Source organism: Stegostoma tigrinum, chromosome 3 (assembly GCF_030684315.1).
Source record: "Stegostoma tigrinum isolate sSteTig4 chromosome 3, sSteTig4.hap1, whole genome shotgun sequence".
Classification (NCBI taxonomy): Eukaryota; Metazoa; Chordata; class Chondrichthyes; order Orectolobiformes; family Stegostomatidae; genus Stegostoma; species Stegostoma tigrinum.
The window spans coordinates 76,581,774-76,600,780 of record NC_081356.1 but is presented as its reverse complement, the minus strand read 5'-3'; the positions used below and the strand labels follow the sequence as shown (position 1 = coordinate 76,600,780).

Below are 19,007 nucleotides of genomic sequence, written 5' to 3'. Positions count from 1 at the left end.
TCTATCACAAGGAGGTTGTTTATTAAACTTGACTCATTACCTAGTAGTTGGCTCCACGATATATTGCGATAAGAAACTAGCCCTCATGCACTCAATGAATCTGTTGTCATAGCAACCCTTTCCAATGTGATTAACCCAAACAAGATGAAGATTGAATTCATCCATAATTACTGCTTGATTTTTTTTTGAACATGCATCTATTTTTTCAATCTCAACATAACATTGGATACACTCCCACATCTCTCCAATCTAAAGGAACTGCCATCCCTGATAACATGCCTTGATGTTACCTCAGTTTATAATGCTTCTTTCTCACCATGGGTAATGCCATGATAATCTGATAGATACTGTAGATTAGCTTCTTGACTCTGTGCTGCCATTTGGTTAGATATCGGTTATGTCTATTAATGTTCCTTGATTCTGCCACCCTTAATGCCTCCATTTATGAAGACCAAAGGAAATCAGTCCAAAAACAGTGATGTTGTGCTGGATTTTTATCAACCTGCGATTAGACCATAACTGGAGCACTGCATTCAGGTTTCTTTTCACTACATGTCAGAAAGAATGTGAATGCCCCTGACAAAGAGCAGAGGAGATTTAGCAGAATTCAGGGATGAAGGAACGTACCTATAAGGTTAGTTTGGAGAAGTTTGGATTATTCTCATTTGAACAAAGGATCTTGAAGGGAAATTACTGACAGTAGGTGTTGTCTCGAGGAATAAAACAAACTTCTCTGTTCCATAATGACTCTACAGCACTTGCCGTTTTGATGCTTTTTTTTTCCATTGAATCATTTTCTTCACTGAAGCAGTCTCTCTTCCTGTACTTTACAGGTCACGAGCTGCCGCTGGATCAGACTTCCAGGAAGGGTTGCTGAAGATGGGCCACTAAAACTGAATTAATAACTAGCTACTGGGCAAAATTGGTATTCTACAATCACAAGATCAAATGGGCCTAAATTCCAAATTCTTGTGACCTCAGGTACATCCACACAAATTTTACACTTGATTCCAACAATACCCCATAATCCAATGACCCTTTTGCTAACATGAAGTGATAAGGCCACTACAATCAGATTGACAACGTGTCTTGGTGCATAACAGCAAGACAAGGTAGTATAGTCACACCACCTGGTGTTCTTCATGCTATTTATGTTCTCTACTTGTATACTGAGGGTAGAAAGACAATATTAATATTGCACTTCCTGCTCAATTTGACATTTGCCACTTATTAAAGCAGCAGATATTTGCCAAAAGGAAAACAAGTTGAAATATATTACTACTGGCAGTGAACATCCTGATTATGAATATATCAACCCTTATTGAGTCCACTCAAATTCATCCTGATATGAAAACAAGCAATATAGTCAAAGAATAAAATGGATCTCAGGGAGTGACAAGTATCTCATTTTACCCTGGCGTTATTCTAACTCAGGCTCTCAGTGGCTGAATGGGACAGTGCAAGTCCACAATATGAAACTTGCACAATTCAATACCAAAAAAGTAATGTTACTCAAACAGAAGTAAAAGGATTAGTCGGAAGAAATGGAAAAAGAGAATACTGCACTGTTTGATACTTGAGGTTGTATGTTAAGGTATTAGTATTTCTGTTTAAAAAGATTTATATTCCACAGCTGGACCACTTATGAGGCAAAATGGGGAACTGTTCCATCACCCTACACAGCAGTTCAAAGTTAATGGAATACAGATGTATTGTAACAGATTAAGCACACTCCACAGGATGGAATAAATCAGAAATCAGTGTAAGATCCCAGTAAGTTCCAGGGCTGGAGAAGAATCGCAACGTTCCAACCAATAAAACTACAGCAGAACAGTCTGTTTTATTACATTATGTAATAATTAAAGAGTCTTTTTTACAACATACATTGGAGTTGTGAATTGAATGTTAGGGATGTGGAGCTGAGGGAAAGTGATTGTGTCAACATCACAATATTTTACATATTACACAACCAGTATCTGACTGTTGTATCTAAGAGTGTATATCAAGGGTGAGCTTCAAAGGCACGCAAAGGGGCAAAGAAGGATCCACAAAGAAACTGTCAAAAATGAAGGGACAAAACAGCAGTACTACTATTCAATCATCTCAGGGCATTACATTTTGTATCAATTCAATTTTCATGAATACTTTGTTGATCTTTCAGTGTGAACATATCAGGACTTCTTTTTGAATAAAAAAGTACTGGTGAATTTCTCAAGTTAAAACCCAAACGACGTATTAAAATTGCACTCAGACATAACTTACAAACAATCGCACGACATGAACATTGAAAAATAAGGCATGAAAACAGCCAACATATAATTTGTTGGAAACATGCACAATTAATTTTATAGAACAACTGTCCAGAAGGAATGCATCGATGCTAGTTGACTTCATGAAGTAATGAAATGGAGGAGACAAAAGTAGAATATGTATGCACCCTTGTTACAAACTTTGGTCTAGTTCCTTCTGGAATTTTCCAGCTACCACCCAGCTTGCAAATAAGTGTCCAATTGAGGAGGAAAAAACTGCAAAAACAAGTCAGTAAAAAAATAAAAAAAAAAGAAAATTCATAACAGCTCAATCGATAAAAACCTTATTTCTACAATATTTAACAAGTAAAAACACTATTCAGCGTGCATTATAAACTGAAAAACGTAACAGTAAAACAATAATTAGAAACAGTTGTGCCAAAAGATTTTCACTATCCTCCTGGCTACACATATTATAGCAGTGTTATTCCAGCAGGAACCAGCCTGCTCTAAGACTGCTTTGCCAATCCAATAACATTTACAATGTCGGTTTATTGGTGCCTTCAATTGAGGCACTAGCCAATTGGATATCATAGCAATTGCCCACCAGTCACAAGTAAAAACGTTATTAAAGCACATCTGTCTTTCTGGATTAGCCAATGGGAACATGTCATATTACAGCTGAAATAAAGTAAAAATGAAAGGAAACACTCCCACAGAATTTTAGACCAGTTTCAAATCTTCTGCAAGTACATGGTGTTAGGTGGTCAGGATTGGCACGACTATAGGATGATGAATGAAATTCGATTTCTCTGGACATTGAGGTGTCAGAGCCTGTATTCTTTCAGACAGCACTTACTCCAAATGGGCACCAACATTTAGCAGAAACTTATTTTTTCAAAAAGGGGCAAAAACTTTGCAGATTACTATCTAGAAATTTACACAACTGATGTTGTAAGGCACAAATTTACACATGGAAGAAGAGATTTGTCACAGATGTATTACCAGTTAGAGTCAGCGTAGCAGGAGTATGATTTATGCATGGTAACAGCTTGTTTTTCAGCACACTCCATCCATTTACTATCATTTGCTGTGCCATGTGCAAAATTGAGTTGGCGAGCACATGATGTGCTAGTGCCTGCATTTCAAATATCAATTACTGACAAAATTAACAGGACTGTTTAAACCGCATACATCCTCTTCATAATTGATAGCGATTCCACTTATGTCTATGCTAATCGAGTTTTGTTCCCTTCCTCTCCTAAACCTCAAAAGGAACAAATCTGAATATTTTCATTGATTCACTCCCTCCTCTCAGTTTGTCATGGATCATGAAAAGAACCTTCCACAATAAAATAAATATCCCTTTCTTTTTTCTTTTCTTCTTCCCCATCCCAAGCACATTGATAACCCTGTCAGCAGCTGAGTAGAAACACTGAGCTCAGTTTTCCACCTCCATACTGTTAGTGGACTGTTACCTTTTCTTAAAAAAGCATCAAATGTCTCCAGTTAATTGACTTGCCTTAAATAATTACAAACATTACATTTTAGACTTCTTTCTGATTCTTTTTAAAGAGATATCCATAAATTCATTTGAAGGAATCAGTCATGTTTCGAAATAGCACTTAAATAATAAATACCAGGAGCTATTAGTGTTAATAGTCACATTAATCATTACAAGAAGGACAATAGCAGAGACAGAGGCCAAAGCCCTGCCTAAATGGCAGATATCTGCTGCTTAAGCGGATGTAACACTGAGAGGCAATTCACAGTATTTGCAAACCGTAAACTTCAGCTAATGTTAAGTCTGAGTCACCTTCTTCAGTGCTTTGTTTTTAAACTCATCTCCCTACAGAGTTATATGCTGTAGAGTCAAGGAGACAATTACACGTTTGCCACAGTCTTGTGCTTTTGGCTCATCACCCCACCAACCTGTTCATGTGCATCAATCATTAACCCCCTCAAACAGAAGTTCAATAGCTCATCCTGTCTTCAAATGCTGAGTTCAGTAGCTGCAGCAGTCAGAAGAAAATATTCCACCCATTTCTTTTTCCAGGGAGATGGGAAAGAAATATCCTCAGCTTAACAACAGCTTTCCTTTAAAAAAAAACACAAATCTAGTGTTGCAGTTGAAAGCACTGACTCAAGACGCAGGGTCTATATAATTTTATGCCTCCCACTGTGATTATGTGCATGTGTCATTTGGCTTGGTAGGAGTCGAAAGGGGAACAAACGTGGGTTTTGGTGGAACATCTGGTTTTATGGAGGGTGTGCGTTTGATCCCAGATCTTGGCAAAGAGTTGTATGGTGCAGTGATGCTAGATCTTCTGGACACGGTTACAGCCTGTGTCTGGGGCTGACCTGCGTTCACTAACATAGAGTCTACTCTTTGTGGTGCGGGAGGAGGATTCTCTCCTCTGTTAAAACTCTGGTTCCTAGAAAGGTGGGAGGAGTTAGATGAGTTAGTATTGTGATTTCGTTTGAATGCTGATGATTGAGGATTTCTTTGCAATGAATTGCTGGGATAATTTCTCTTATATTCCATCGCATATGAAGGAGAAGGAACATCCAGTCGCTTGCCCAGAGCATTCTGGGGCAACCCAGTGTTACTGGATCCAAGTGAGGCTTCCCTCTGAGGAACTTTAGGTGGCACCTGATCTAAGTTTGCCACTAATCCGTGACATGGGCTTTTCATGCTCCGATATTCCAGAGTTGCATTCTGATCTTCAATGGTAATTTGTTCCATTGCTCTGATTCCTTGATCTCCGTATTCGTGCTGAAAACTCTGTTGAGTAGTTGGGAGGACCACAACACTTGGGATGTGGTTAGGAGAAGCATGAAGAGGAAGATCCATGGGGATCACTGGTGATCCCATGGATGCCAGATCTTTTGTGCAGGCATTGATTAGATTCTGGTTCCTTTCCCATTGGCTGCTCCCACGGCTGAGCTTCCGTTTCTGCTGCAGAGTTGGCGTTGACTCTGGAGTGGGCAGAGCTGTCAGGTCCAAGTGATGCTGGTCAGCTTTGATCAGCATCTTTGTTGTGCCGTTTGGAGTCACTATTTTACCGTTATGCATCAGAGGAGTTAGCAGCGCTTCTGGTTTTGGCTCCTTAGTCTGACCATCAAACAAACCACCGAGTTTTGTGACGCTGGTCATGGAACCCCTGCGAGAACGAGGCAGGTCCTTCTCTTTGCTTTGTCCGACGTCAATGTCTCTGCGTCGGTGGTCACATATGCAGTAAACGATTATTCCTGAGAAAACTGCCCCCATGACGAAGGCGAGAATAACCGCAATAGCCAAGAGGGTAACTGGAACAAGCTGGTCGTGACCTTTGAGGTAACTTTCGCGGATTACTCCTGAAACATTAGATAGTGGAAGAATTCAGTTAACAGAAAAATAATTTCTATCCCCTTCTAAACACAGAGATCTTCATTAACTTTAATGTATACATGACACTGCAACCTGTAAAATAATGCATGATCTTCACCATTCAGGACAATTGTTGACTGTAAAATCAGGAGTTTTATTATGGCATACATACATACCATTTTGAATGACCACGAAAGTCAGTTATCTGGTCCAGCAATGCAAAGTCTCCTCTATCCTGAAAAGCTTTTTATGCAATTGAGGTAAGTGCACAGAAGAAAAATTAAAAATTAAATTCTGAATCCATATGAATATCTGGTCACCAATTCCCTGTTGATTTAATGAGTAAATGGATGGCCAAGGTAACTTGTTTTACAGAACAAGCTAGTATGTGCTGAGTTAGCAGACCCCAACTCAACACTGGAAATAGTGTTGCTGTTTCTAGACTTGTGAGACATTAGAAACATCAGTCAGGGTTTAAATCAATGATAGTATTGAATGCCTTTTTCTGCTGAAGTGTATGCAGACCTGAACAGAATCAGCTTGGCTGCTGACATATTCTGTAATGGCTTACAGTTGGAGATTGATCACTTGAGCAAGGTGTTGGATAACTAGTTGTATTTTAGAGTGTTATTTAGTATGAGTCATCTTTTCAGGGCAGGGAAAAACATACAGTTTTGTCACAGAGAGACTCAATTCACATTGCTGCAATTTGACAATCTGTGGGGAGAAAGGAAACTCAGTGGCAACCAGAGGTTCCGATCTCACATCTGCCTGCTTCCAATTCTGGAGAGCTGCCAATTCACAAAAGCAGTTATCCAAGTTATTGTTGCTTCATAATTTCTCCAACATTCTTCTTGCTAGCCTCCGAAGCTCTAGGATACACAAATTCTCAATTTATTCAGATTTGGGATAATATGCTATTCCAAACACAAACTTCATTAACTACTTTCTCTTCCAAAAATTTCAAAACCTTTCCATCTTTGTGACCTTCTCCAAACATTCTGATGCTCCATCTCCCTATATATTTACATCCCTAATTCTAAGCATGTACTGTACATTCCACTATTAGCCTCTGTTAGCCCCATATCTTTCCAAACCCCTCCTACCGCGCATGCAAACTTCTTCCTGAACAGCCGTCTTCTTCCCTCAGCCTGAGCTTTTAAAAATCTCAAAACAGTGCAGTAGACTAAGCCAAGCATTTGTTGTCCAACTTCTTTGGCATTTCTTAATTTCCACCTTTCATCAAAGAAGTTGCTCAGGTGTATTTATTTGCCAAGGCTATCCACAGAGCAAGGTACTAATGACATGCTGCTGCTATATTTTTGCAAAGTGAATGATAATCACAAACAAGGACATAATAGCAGGACCATGGTTAAGAAGATTAACAGATTTGTAGACCACGACTGGGAGCAGGCTGACAAAAGGAGAAGGAAGAGCCAAAGGGTGGTTGGGCGTAGTTTTTTGGGGGCAGGTGTATTGGATATGTGATTATGCGGTGCTGGAGGTGTAGGCTAGGGAAGGGCAGGGAGGTCCGTGCATTTTACCTTAGTGTTAAAGCCTTTCCCATATCATCCAACACCCTCTTGATTGCATGATTTGAGCCTGCCACCACCACAACTCCAGGCAGTGGATTTCAAACCCGAACCTGAATAAAAACATTTTTATTCCTCACTTTGCATTTGTGCCTTTTCCCAAAATTCTTCAGGCCTGCACAAACTGGTTCTTGATTCTTTCATAACTGAGAGCAGAAGGGCATTGAGAAATACACAATTTAAATCAAGCAGAGTCAGCATGGCTTCATCAAGAAGAGAAGTCAATCGTGACAAATTTAATGGAATACTTTGAGATGGTAACAAACAGAATAGATAAAGGGAAGCCAGTACATGCAATATATTTGTATTTCTGAAACTTTTGACACAATGTTTGACACAAAGCTACTTCATAAGCTAACAACCCATGGTGTTGGGATGGTACATTAGCATGGATATAGGTTTGGCTAAGAGAAAATAACAGTGTTGGGATTTTGGGCATTTTCGGAATGGCGATATGTAACGAGTGGAGTCCCATAGGAATCAATATGGGGTCACAATTATTTACAAAATATATCAATAATTTGGATGAGGGATGTGAATGTACCATCAAAATGTTTGCAGATGGCAGAAGTAGATTGTTAGGTAGGTGACACAGCCAGCAGTGGGGAACAAATAGGTTAAGTGGATATTAGAAATCTTGGCAGATGAAATATAACGTAAGAAAATGTGAGATCATTCATTTTAGTAAGAAGAGGGAGAGTTGAATATTATGTACAAGGGAAAATCTGCAGAGAGCTGAAACACAAGGATTTGGAGGTCCTCCTGTATGTTAGTTTTTTTGTGATTAATAAAAGTTCAGCAGATAATTGAGAAAGTAAATGGAATTTTGGCTTTTATTTTAAAGGGAATGGAATTTACAAATTGGGAGGTTTTGTGAAAACTAAACAAGGTATAAGTCAGTTGGAATATGTGAACCGTTCTGAACCCTTTATCTCAGGAAAGATATACTGGTATTGGAGGCAGTCCAGAAAGGTTTCACTCAGTTGATCCTGGGTATGGAGGGATCTTCCTGTGAGGAGATGTTGAATAGGTTAGCCCTGTACTTATTGGAGTTTATAAGGATGAGGAGTGACCTTATTAAAACATGTAAAATTCTTAGGGACCTGACAGAACAGATGTTGAGAGGTTGCTTCGCATTGTGGGAGATTCTAGGACCAGAAAACATAACCTCAGAGGTTAGTGAGTCTATGGAATTTTTTTACTGCAGTGGGCAATTGAGGCTGGGACATTAAGGATAGTCAAGGCTGAAACAGATTTTTAAATCAGTAAAGGAATCAAGGGTTTTTGGGAAAAGTCACAAAAGTGGAGTTGAAGACCATCAGATCAGCCATGATATTCGAGTAGTTGAATACCCTATTTATACTCCTATGTCTTATTGTCTCCATATCTATACTGTTGGGACCTCCCATCATTCTGAAATATCATCTCTTAACCTTCTTCTCTGACAGGAAACCACCTTTCCAATCTTTACTCATCTTAAGCTCCACTTCCACATTAAATACTGACTGTTAAGTAAACCATAAAGAAGGAATGTACTGATAGGGGGAAAAATTCAGTCATTTAAGTCTCACATCTGTCGTCTGCAAGGTGTTAGAAAGGATTCTGAGGGATAGGATCTATGACCATCTGGAAGAGCATGGCTTGATTAAATGCAGTCAACACGGCTTTGTGAGGGACAGGTCATGCCTCACAAACCTTATCGAGTTCTTTGAGGATGTGACTAGAAAAGTTGATGAGGGTCGAGCTGTGGATGTGGTGTATATGGACTTCAGCAAGGCATTTGATAAGGTTCCCCATGGTAGGCTCATTCAGAAGGTCAGGAGGAATGGGATACAGGGGAACTTAGCTGTCGGATACAGAATTGGGTGGCCAACAGAAGACAGCGAGTGGTAGTAGAAGGAAAATATTCTGCCTGGAAGTCAGTGGTGAGTGGTGTTCCACAGGGGTCTGTCCTTGGGCCTCTACTGTTTGTAATTTTTATTAATGACTTGGATGAGGGGATTGAAGGATGGGTCAGCAAGTTTGCAGACGACACAAAGGTTGGAGGTGTCATTGACGGTATAGAGGGCTGTTGTAGGCTGCAGCGGGACATTGACAGGATGCAGAGATGGGCTGAGAGGTGGCAGATGGAGTTCAACCTGGATAAATGCGAGGTGATGCATTTTGGAAGGTCGAATTTGAAAGCTGAGTACAGGATTAAGGATAGGATTCTTGGCAGTGTGGAGGAACAGAGGGATCTTGGTGTGCAGATACATAGATCCCTTAAAATGGCCACCCAAGTGGACAGGGTTGTTAAGAAAGCATATGGTGTTTTGGCTTTCATTAACAGGGGAATTGAGTTTAAGAGTCGTGAGATCTTGTTGCAGCTCTATAAAACTTTGGTTAGACCGCACTTAGAATACTGCGTCCAGTTCTGGTCGCCCTATTATAGGAAAGTTGTGGATGCTTTGGAGAGGGTTCAGAGGAGGTTTACCAGGATGCTGCCTGGACTGGAGGGCTTATCTTATGAACAGAGGTTGACTGAGCTCGGACTTTTTTCATTGGAGGAAAGGAGGAGGAGAGGGGATCTAATTGAGGTATACAAGATAACGAGAGGCATAGATAGAGTTGATAGCCAGAGACTATTTCCCAGGGCAGAAATGGCTAGCACAAGGGGTCATAGTTTTAAGCTGGTTGGAGGAAAGTATAGAGGGGATGTCAGAGGCGGGTTCTTTACACAGAGAGTTGTGAGAGCATGGAATGCATTGCCAGCAGCAGTTGTGGAAGCAACGTCATTGGGGACAATTAAGAGACTGCTGGACATGCATATGGTCACAGAAATTTGAGGGTGCATACATGAGGATCAATGGTCGGCACAACATCGTGGGCTGAAGGGCCTGTTCTGTGCTGTGCTGTTCTATGTTCTATTTAACCGAGCCCAACAGGTAGTCTATCAGCTAAATCCAGCCCACAAATCACCTACTTGAATTAAAAACAAAAGTTGATTACATTTGTGGTTGGGTTTCATTGGAAGCTGAAATTTGTTTGGCACACTTAACATGGGACATAACAAACTGTATGGCTCCAGTCTTTCAATACTCTTGGGGCTGAAGAACTAGGGCAAATTATTGCCAAGTTGGGAGCAGAGTGGGCATCTTGCATCAATCACTTCTCTAGGGATTGTGAAGGACAAATCTTACCCATTTTACGTACAGTTCTGGTCGCCATTTTACAAACAGGTTGTGGATAATTTGGAGAGGGTGCAGAGGAGCTTCACCAGGATGTTGCCTGGAATGGAGGGTGCTAGCTATGAAGACAGGTTGAGTAGATTAGAATTATTTACATTGGAAAGATGGAAGTTGAGGAGGGACCTGATTGACATGACAGGTATAGACAGGGTGGATGGCAAGAAGCTTTTTCCCAGATTGGGGGACTCAATTACTAGGGGTCATGATTTCAAGGTGAGAGGGGAAAAGTTTAAGGGAGACATGCATGGGAAGTTCTTTACGCAGAGGGTGGTGGGTACCTGGAACGTGTTGCCAGCGGTGGTAGTGGCGGGCACGATAGCGTCATTTAAGATCTATCTAGATAGATACTTGAATGGGCAGGGAGCGGAGGGATACAGAGCATTGGAAAATAGGTGACAGATTTAGACAGAGGATCTGGATCAGCGCAGGCTTGGAGGCCCAAAGGGCCTGTTCCTGTGCAGTAATTTTCTTTGTTCTTTGTTTGTAAGGTCTCAGTGAGGGATGGTGATATGGAAGAATAAGAAAACGCCGGCATTAAGGAAAGAGAGGAGAGGAGATGGCAGAGGAAAAGCATTCCTGACTTTGTTCTTTTGGTCTGCTATGGTTAATGCTGGGGGGAGGATAGCTTTTTGTATAATGTGTTGTTTTGTATGTGAAGAGTCTCGGCACTTCTAGTTATGGATGCACTCAGGGCACAGGGATTTCATATTGAGTTTGAAATCTTGCATATAAGAGGACATGCATTTCTGTGATATTAAGATTAACTGGAATTGGCATGCATGCATGCAAAGAAGGACCAAAATGATAGAGATCACAGAGCAGAACCAGGAGTTGTCGCTTGCAGCAGGTAAAACGATATCAGCAGGCACTTCACTGTCATTGTAAATTCAAAATGAGTCTAAAATCAAAATCAATACAGTTCTCAACTTCCGTCAACAAAATGCAATGTCAGTTCACAGATTCTTGAATGGATGATTTGTACAAATTATCTGGTCAAATGATTTATCAAAACTGTTGAACCTTGCCGATGAATAAAGGAGTCACAAACAAAGTTAAAACAATGCTTTTAAGTGAAGCAGCACCATAACTGAATCTTGGGAAACTAGATATCTTTAGGGCTTTATTTGCAAGTTTGTTTGCTAATGACTGTTGACTGACAAAAAGGGAATCGCCATGATATGAAAATTGACTGTGTATACGTTATGCCATAAATAACTGCTCCAAATTTTCAAAACGGGAAAGAGGTTTCCAACGTCCATTTGTTTCCTGCAAACTAATTTGTTTTAATACTGTAAAGCAACTTTCATAAATTATTCTATGCATATAAATAGAAACAGAAATAGCAGGGACAAGGCCTTTTGGCTGATCAAGCCCACTCTGTCATTCAACCATGATTGTAGACTGGTTGTTTATCTCAGTGTCATTTTCCCACTCAATTCCCATAACCCTAAACATCTTTAGCTGCTAGAAATCTACTTCTTTCTTCTTAAATATATTCAGTGAATCAGCCTCCAAGCTTTCTGTGGTCCAGAATTCCAGATTTACTGCCTTCTGAGTGAAGACATTTCTCCTCATCTCAATTCAAAATGACCCACTCTGTGTCCTGATTGTTCAGTAACACTTATTCTGGACCCTCCAGACTCCCAGCTCATTCTACCAAACCTCCCCCACTGCCAACCCACACCGCTTCCCATCCAGTGAAACAATAATCTGGATCTCAATTACATTGAAAAACATCTTTAATTTAAGAAAGGAAATGTTACTACAAAACAAACATCACACAGCCTGTGGCAGCGAGGTGACCTCCCAACTCAAGACTCAACTCAATTGAGAAATGAAGTCTTAGTTCTAACGAAACGTTTTTACTAAATATACATTTGGAGGCATTACAGAGCTTGCTTTTAATGGTGCATTGGCTATACTTACACAGAACTCTACAGTGTGGAAGCAGGCCATTTGGCCCATTAAGCCCACACTGACCTTCCAAACAGCATTCCAGCTAGGCCCCCACCCTATCCCAGTTATCCTGCATTTTCCATTGCTACCTACCTAGCCTGCACATTCTTGGACCCTTTGGGCAATTTAGCATGGCCAATCCATTTAACTTACCTATCTTTGGACTGTGGGAGGAAACCGGAGCACCTGGTGAAAACCCACGCAGACACGAGGAGAATGTGCAAGTTCCACACAGACAGTCGCCCGAGGGTGAAACTGGCGCTGTGAGGCAGCAGTGCTACCAATGAGACATCGTGCTGCCCTACTTATAAGATGGAGTTTAAGCCCTGGGCCTTCCTGGTTTGTCATCTCAACTACTTGTGTCATCAGAATAGTGGAAGTTTCAGTTTTAATATGCAGTGCTCCCCAGTTCTGGCTGGAGATGGTTGCAAGTTTTTCTGCCAGGACTTGCTTAGCCATCATTGAGAATGAGGGGAGGGTGACAGTCCTCTAATGAAAGGTCACCTGAAATCATTAACTCTTTTTCTGTCTCCACACATGCTACCAGACTGCTCAGGATTCCGTGACATTCCATTTTCTTTCAGTATTTGACCAGGGTTTGGCCTGTGGATTTCTATAATAGCTGAAGTCAATGGAAAGCAGATGATTTCCATTGGTTGGAATCATGCCCAGCATAACGAAATCTGCCTGTGCTTGCTGGAGGTCAATAAACTGGAGGGCACTATTATGAAGTTACGGGGTCAGCCTTTTAGGACAGAAATGATGAGAAATATTTTCTAAGAGATTTGTGACTGTGGAACTCTCTGTCTAAAGAATATTTTATGTCCTTATTAGGTAGATTCTTCTTTGGGAGGGGAAAAAAATTCACAGGTTACCGTAGACTGCTGTAAATGTGGAATTTAAAACAAACTAATCAGCCTTGCTCTAACTGAATGGTGCTGCAGGCTTGAAATATCGTCTCCTTCTGCTGTTATTTTGTCTGTTTGCTAGTAAACACCTCATTCCCAGTGCATTAATTGCTGGGGTTCCCCAGGATATTGGCCTGGGCCAAATTACCTTCAGCTGCCTCAATGATCTTTCCTTCCAAACAAAGTCAGAAATGGGAACAATGACTGATTATTGCAGAGTGTGGTACCGTTTCCAACTCCTCAGAAACAGAAACAGACTTCGGCTGCATGCAACCTAAGCTGGACAACATGCAAGCTTGTGCAGAAACAGCGTGTTAATATTCATGCCATATGAGCGCCAGGCAAAAAGTACCTTCAGAGAGAGAGATTCCACCCATTTGTTGTTCAACAGTATCCCCACTGAACTCCCCAGACACCAAAACACCTTTGCCCAGAAACCAACAGGACACCCACCATAAATTACTGGGGTTAAAAAGGAAGTTGAGGTTACAAACTTTTCAGTAACTCACCCCCTGACTTCCCAAAGCCCGTTCACTAACTACAAAGTGCATGTCAGGAATGTGACGGAAAACTTTCCAACTGCTTGGATGGGTGTGGCTCCAACAACACAAAAGAAGCTCAATGCTGTACAGGGTAAAGCAGCTCATTTAATCAGCAACCCATCCACTACCTTCAATATTCACACCCAAATCTGTTTACACACGGTGGCACTATCTGAAGATGCATTCTAGCAACTTACCAATGCTCCAAGAATAGAACATATTTTCACTGGAGCAAAGAAGGATGAGAGATGACTTAATAAGAGGTTTACAAGATGATGAGAGGCATAGATACAGTGGACAGTCAGAGACTATTTCCCAGGGCGGAAACGGCTATTATGAGGGGCATAATTTTAGGGTGATTGGAGGAAGGTATAGGAGAGATGTCAGAGGTAGGTTCTTCACACAGAGAGTGGTAGGCGTGTGGAATGTGCTGTCAGCAGTGGTAGTGGAGTCAGATGCTTTCGAAACTTTTAAACGACTCTTGGATAGACATATGGAGGATAGTAAAATGTAGGGAACGCAGGGTAGATTGATCTTAGTAGGATAATAGGCCAGCACAGCATCATGGGATGAAGGACCTGTACTGTACTGTTCTATGTTCTAGTATCTTTCAAACCGACAAGCTCTGCCATTAGAACAGTGCTTTCTAAACCCAAAGTGAAAGTTGGCTGTGGGGTGAGAATGTTTGTGGAGGAGGCGGGGGGAGGAATTGGAGAGTTGTTCGCTGGTGTCGCGAGGGGAAGGTGTGTGAAGAGAAGCTTGGCTATCCAATCCTGACCTTTTGCCTAACACGTGCAACCAAAGTTCAACTTTCTCCTTGCCGGCAGTCAAATGTTTCTTTCTCCTACCCAGCAGCTAAAACGTGCCTTTCACATTTTACAGATTTTTTTTGAAGCAAACACCTAAATCACTGATAGTTTTATTCAATAAAATCTGCAATCCATTAAACACCAAGTTACAGAATGATGAACAGGCTAATGTTGATTTTACTGAGGAAGGTCAAAAAGATCTGAAGCCATGTGGCCCCACTCCATCTTAGTGTCAGCCACTGAGCACAGATTATTTGTCAGGCATGAAGTCACAATTTTTAAAACAACATAGTACAAGAAAAGGCACTTAGAGGAATAAATTACTTCCTGAAGAGGCAGACAGACATGCCAGCCCCAACCATGTAGCTAATATAGGGTTGGTGCCATCCTATATCCATCCTCATAACCTCCATTAACTTCATATTCAATAAAAAAAAACAAAAGCAGGTAGGCAAAGTGCACACTCTGGTATTTCCTAGCAAATGACAGTGGAGTCACTGATCATAAACACATTGACTCAGAAAGCAGTGCTCTGGTGACAACCTGCAATAATTGTAATGAATGACCTGAGACTGTAAAACAATAATGTACTTTTGTTAAACTTCTTCATATTAATACATGTTGACAACTGTGATTAATATGTCACCCAAGGATATGCACACAATGATTAAGCATGTGCCTTAAACAACACGCACATCTAGTGAACGAAAATTTATTATATTTGATCCTTGTGAGATTAAAAAGCCCAAAATGGTCAGAAAGGCATATTATTTGACTCTACTGAATATACCAAAAGATGAACAAATTTTGTCCTCCAAAAACTGTCCAGCTAACAGCGCTGACTATAAAGTGAACATAAGATTTTTGTTCCCAAAAACACAGCTCTCAATATGAAGACAGGAGAGGTTTTAAACTTTGTCCAGACTCTCACCAACCTCCAAGATCACGAGAGATAGTAATATTGAACACAAGATGAAGCAATGTCTGTGGCAAGAAATAGTTTCTTTTGTCTGTCTGAATAATAAAGTACAGATGGCTTAGCAATACAATTCAAAACGCAGATAGGACAGAACTCAAGCTGAAATATGATGAAAATAATGCACAACTTTGCAATTGCAAACTTTATCTGGAAATGTAAATGTTCAATCCTTTAATGATAATGGAGGGACACATAGATAAAAGTTGCAAGTGTAAAAGAAATTCTGAGTTAATCTGGTAAACTAGCAATTCTAAACATTGTCTCCACAAACTATAATATTCGTATCACCTAGACAGCGACTGCAGCAGTTCCAGACATCTGGCAGCTGAGATAAGTGGGAACAGAATTGAGGGGCTATCCTTGACCCAGGCAATTGAAAGATATCATAAGCTACTAATCAAGGGTCACAAGGACATGCAGGCATAAACCACAAGGAGAAAGAAGGAAGGGTCAATTCCTAAAGGGAAAAACAAGGAGAGTTTTTCATTCTACAGTACTGTTGAGTGATTGTTTTCCCCACTGCTTCTGTTGTTAGTAATGAATCAAACTACAGATTGTAAGGCCTTGGAACATTTCATACAAGGAGATGAAATGTTCAGTGGGAGGGAAGTCTTCAATACAATGGCAGCAGAAGGGAAGGTTTGACTGGAGGGTTAAATTCATTTTATGCAACGGCTAGTCATACCGTTAGCTTAGCACACAAAAATAAGGCAGAGAGAAGCATACTCTGAAACATTTTATTTTATAAACCAGAAATGAAAAACAGCCAGCGAAATTGCTGTGTTTGAAAAGAAAGGGATTGTTCTTTTTGAAACTGCTTTGAAAATATTCCAGAGTATATTAAATATCAGAAGCTGCTGCACACATATCATGCCTCACCCACATGAATTGCCAGGTTATTCCATTAATATTGCAACAAGGGGAATTCAATTAAAAAAAACACAATTCAAAGGAGGCTGATCATGTAGGTGCAACATCTAAGAAGCCAGGGTGTAACACAGAAAGCAGGTGATTAGATACAGCAATACTTAAGCGTGACAGCAAGTGCAAATTTTGTGAACAAAACAGTAACAGTAAGCAACTCAGCAAACTAAGAAACATGAAGTTCTGACATTGAAGAACCCCATGTGGCATTCTGCAAAATAAATTGAACAGAATTCTCAAGTGCCAACAGAAAAGAACCACACCACAATAACAACAAAAAAAATGAAGAAATAAACAAATAAACCAATCCATTTTCCAATAAAAATCATAACAACCATTAAATGCAGTCAATACCAAGCTTTTCAGATCATTTAGTATATTAAAAGCACACCCACACACCAGAATGTCAGATCCATGCAGTCACCTCTGCTACCATTGTTGTTCATTAGAGGTAAACTGCTTCCAGCACTGCCGGTATGAATTATAATGATGCCCCACAGAGCACCAAACATTAATTTGACCTTCTTAGGTGCTAATAAGGCTCTAGGGTCACTGCCATTCTCAATACTAATCATTACAGTACATGAAGAGAATTAAAGTTGAGTGAACTGAAAACTTTGAAAGGAACTCAACTTGGATTAGGATCTTGTATTAATAAATCCTACCGGTGGGAGAAAATTTTCTTAATTTATAAACAAAATAGCATCCTTTGCTTCCACACTGACTGATGGTGATCTTGTTGAGGCACAGCCCAAGTGCTATTTTTTTACGTGCAAGTTAAGGCACCAAGTATCATCCTTGCCTATAGCTCCCACACAGGGTTCTGATGAAAGATTTTCACCCTATTTAGCCTGTGATGTTGAGGTTGATTCAGCCGCACCAAACTTTCTCAATTAAGATCAGGTGCTAAAGGAAAGATTGGGAATCAAACATCTAATTTCAGGTTTGAGTACAGAGTTACTTTTTATTCTTTTATTAACTTGGTCAATTGTTACTTCCAATTCTACTCAGCCTTCTTGTATATTATTTTAGTTTTCTAAAGGCACTTCTTTTGCCAACTCACTAAAACAGACTCAAGCAGGTACCAGAGTAACTCTATTTGTACAAGTTATTGTTTGTAGTTTTTAAACTTTATTACTCTAATATTGAGTGTTAAAATGACTAACAGCTGCCGTAAATCAAAACTAAACTTTGCTTTGTGTTGTCTACCCTGAGGTTAGTTTTCAATATGGCTGGTTGAGATCTCATTATAAACTTGAAGATCATGTTTTTATTTCATTATATTTTTAAGATATATAACAACTCGCTTTTATCACCATTCTGTTTATGCTGAATTTGAACATTTTGATGAAACCACAAACTTACTACAGATACACACTCAGCTTTAATGTACATCACAGACTACGGTAATAAATCAATCAACTTGGATTAAAAAAAAATTACTTTTAATTTAAAGAAGGACAATTATAAAAGTGTTGAGCATATCATTGATGATTTCAGCACTTTTCCCTACTTTGATCATCCAGATTCAACATTGAGTGCTCCAGTGCCAAATTTGAGAACGATTGAGGTATAAACATTAACGTTTCTCTCTCTCAGCTCAGCCACAGTTAAGAAAGGATGGGGAGCAAAGATGAGGAAAAAAATTAGACGTAAAAATCATGTCACAACAACTTGTGCATCTTCGATTGCCTAAAAGCAAATACTGGGCTTAGCTGGAAAATGTTAAGTTTTGCAGCAGGCGGTAGAGAGTAATCTATTTTTAAAAACATTTTAAAAGAAGCTTAATAAACTTCCATTTCATTTTTTACAATCGATTAAATAATAGAGGTGTTGAAACTTCGCTCATGCAAGTTCAAGAACAGGGTGTTCTACATCCAAGAAAAAGAAACTTGTATGGGTGAACTGCCTGGTTAGAAATATTTGGGAGTGACACCAAGAACCAATTAAATCCGTATTTTGTCTTTTGAAAAGATGTCAATTAGTTGTATTTTGCTGGAAGCAGTTACACTGCGTTTACCCCCACCACAGGATAGAAGTGTTTTCAAGGCCTTACCGTTGGTATCATGGTGATTGTGTGGAGGATTGGCCACGTACGGGTCTATGCTTTCTGAGGAGACAACAACATTCTTCTGATCCAGCATCCGCCCATGGGCATCATAACCCTCCTTAATTGCTGTAGGAGGGGTGGTAGTGGAAAAGGCAGAACTGAAGTGGCCTGTCATTATTATAAACACAGTCAAGGTCATTCTATTCTAATCAGACTAAGAATCTGAATTTTTGTTAAGTCAGCAAATGGAACATCTGTTCCAACACAACTCAATTGTCTTTTCATTTTACAATGAGTGAAGTAAATCTACGTTTGCCCTTTCATATTTAAACCACGCTGAGAATTACCAACATTGACAACTCCTATCCAGCCTGCAGCACACTGCATCTGTGTGACAGAAA

General features: G+C 40.0%; 1 protein-coding gene across 14 annotated transcripts in view; it reads right to left on the bottom strand.

Moving 5' to 3' along the window:
- Nucleotides 1-1,757: 1,757 nt before the first annotated feature.
- LOC125450934 (semaphorin-6A-like) overlaps nt 1,758-19,007 on the bottom strand; it is a 102,128-nt gene continuing 84,878 nt past the window's right edge. For 7 of the 14 annotated variants that reach the window (XM_048527393.2, XM_048527391.2, XM_048527387.2 and 4 more), the window contains exons 19-20: nt 18,613-18,774; nt 1,758-5,606 (exon numbers count right to left, since the gene is read on the bottom strand). In XM_048527393.2, coding sequence (XP_048383350.1) covers nt 4,435-5,606; nt 18,613-18,774 — 1,334 coding nt within the window. In that variant the 3' untranslated portion in view covers nt 1,758-4,434. The remainder of the gene's footprint in view (nt 5,607-18,612; nt 18,775-19,007) is intronic. The other 7 variants (XM_048527394.2, XM_048527395.2, XM_048527398.2 and 4 more) reach the window with 6 other exon arrangements.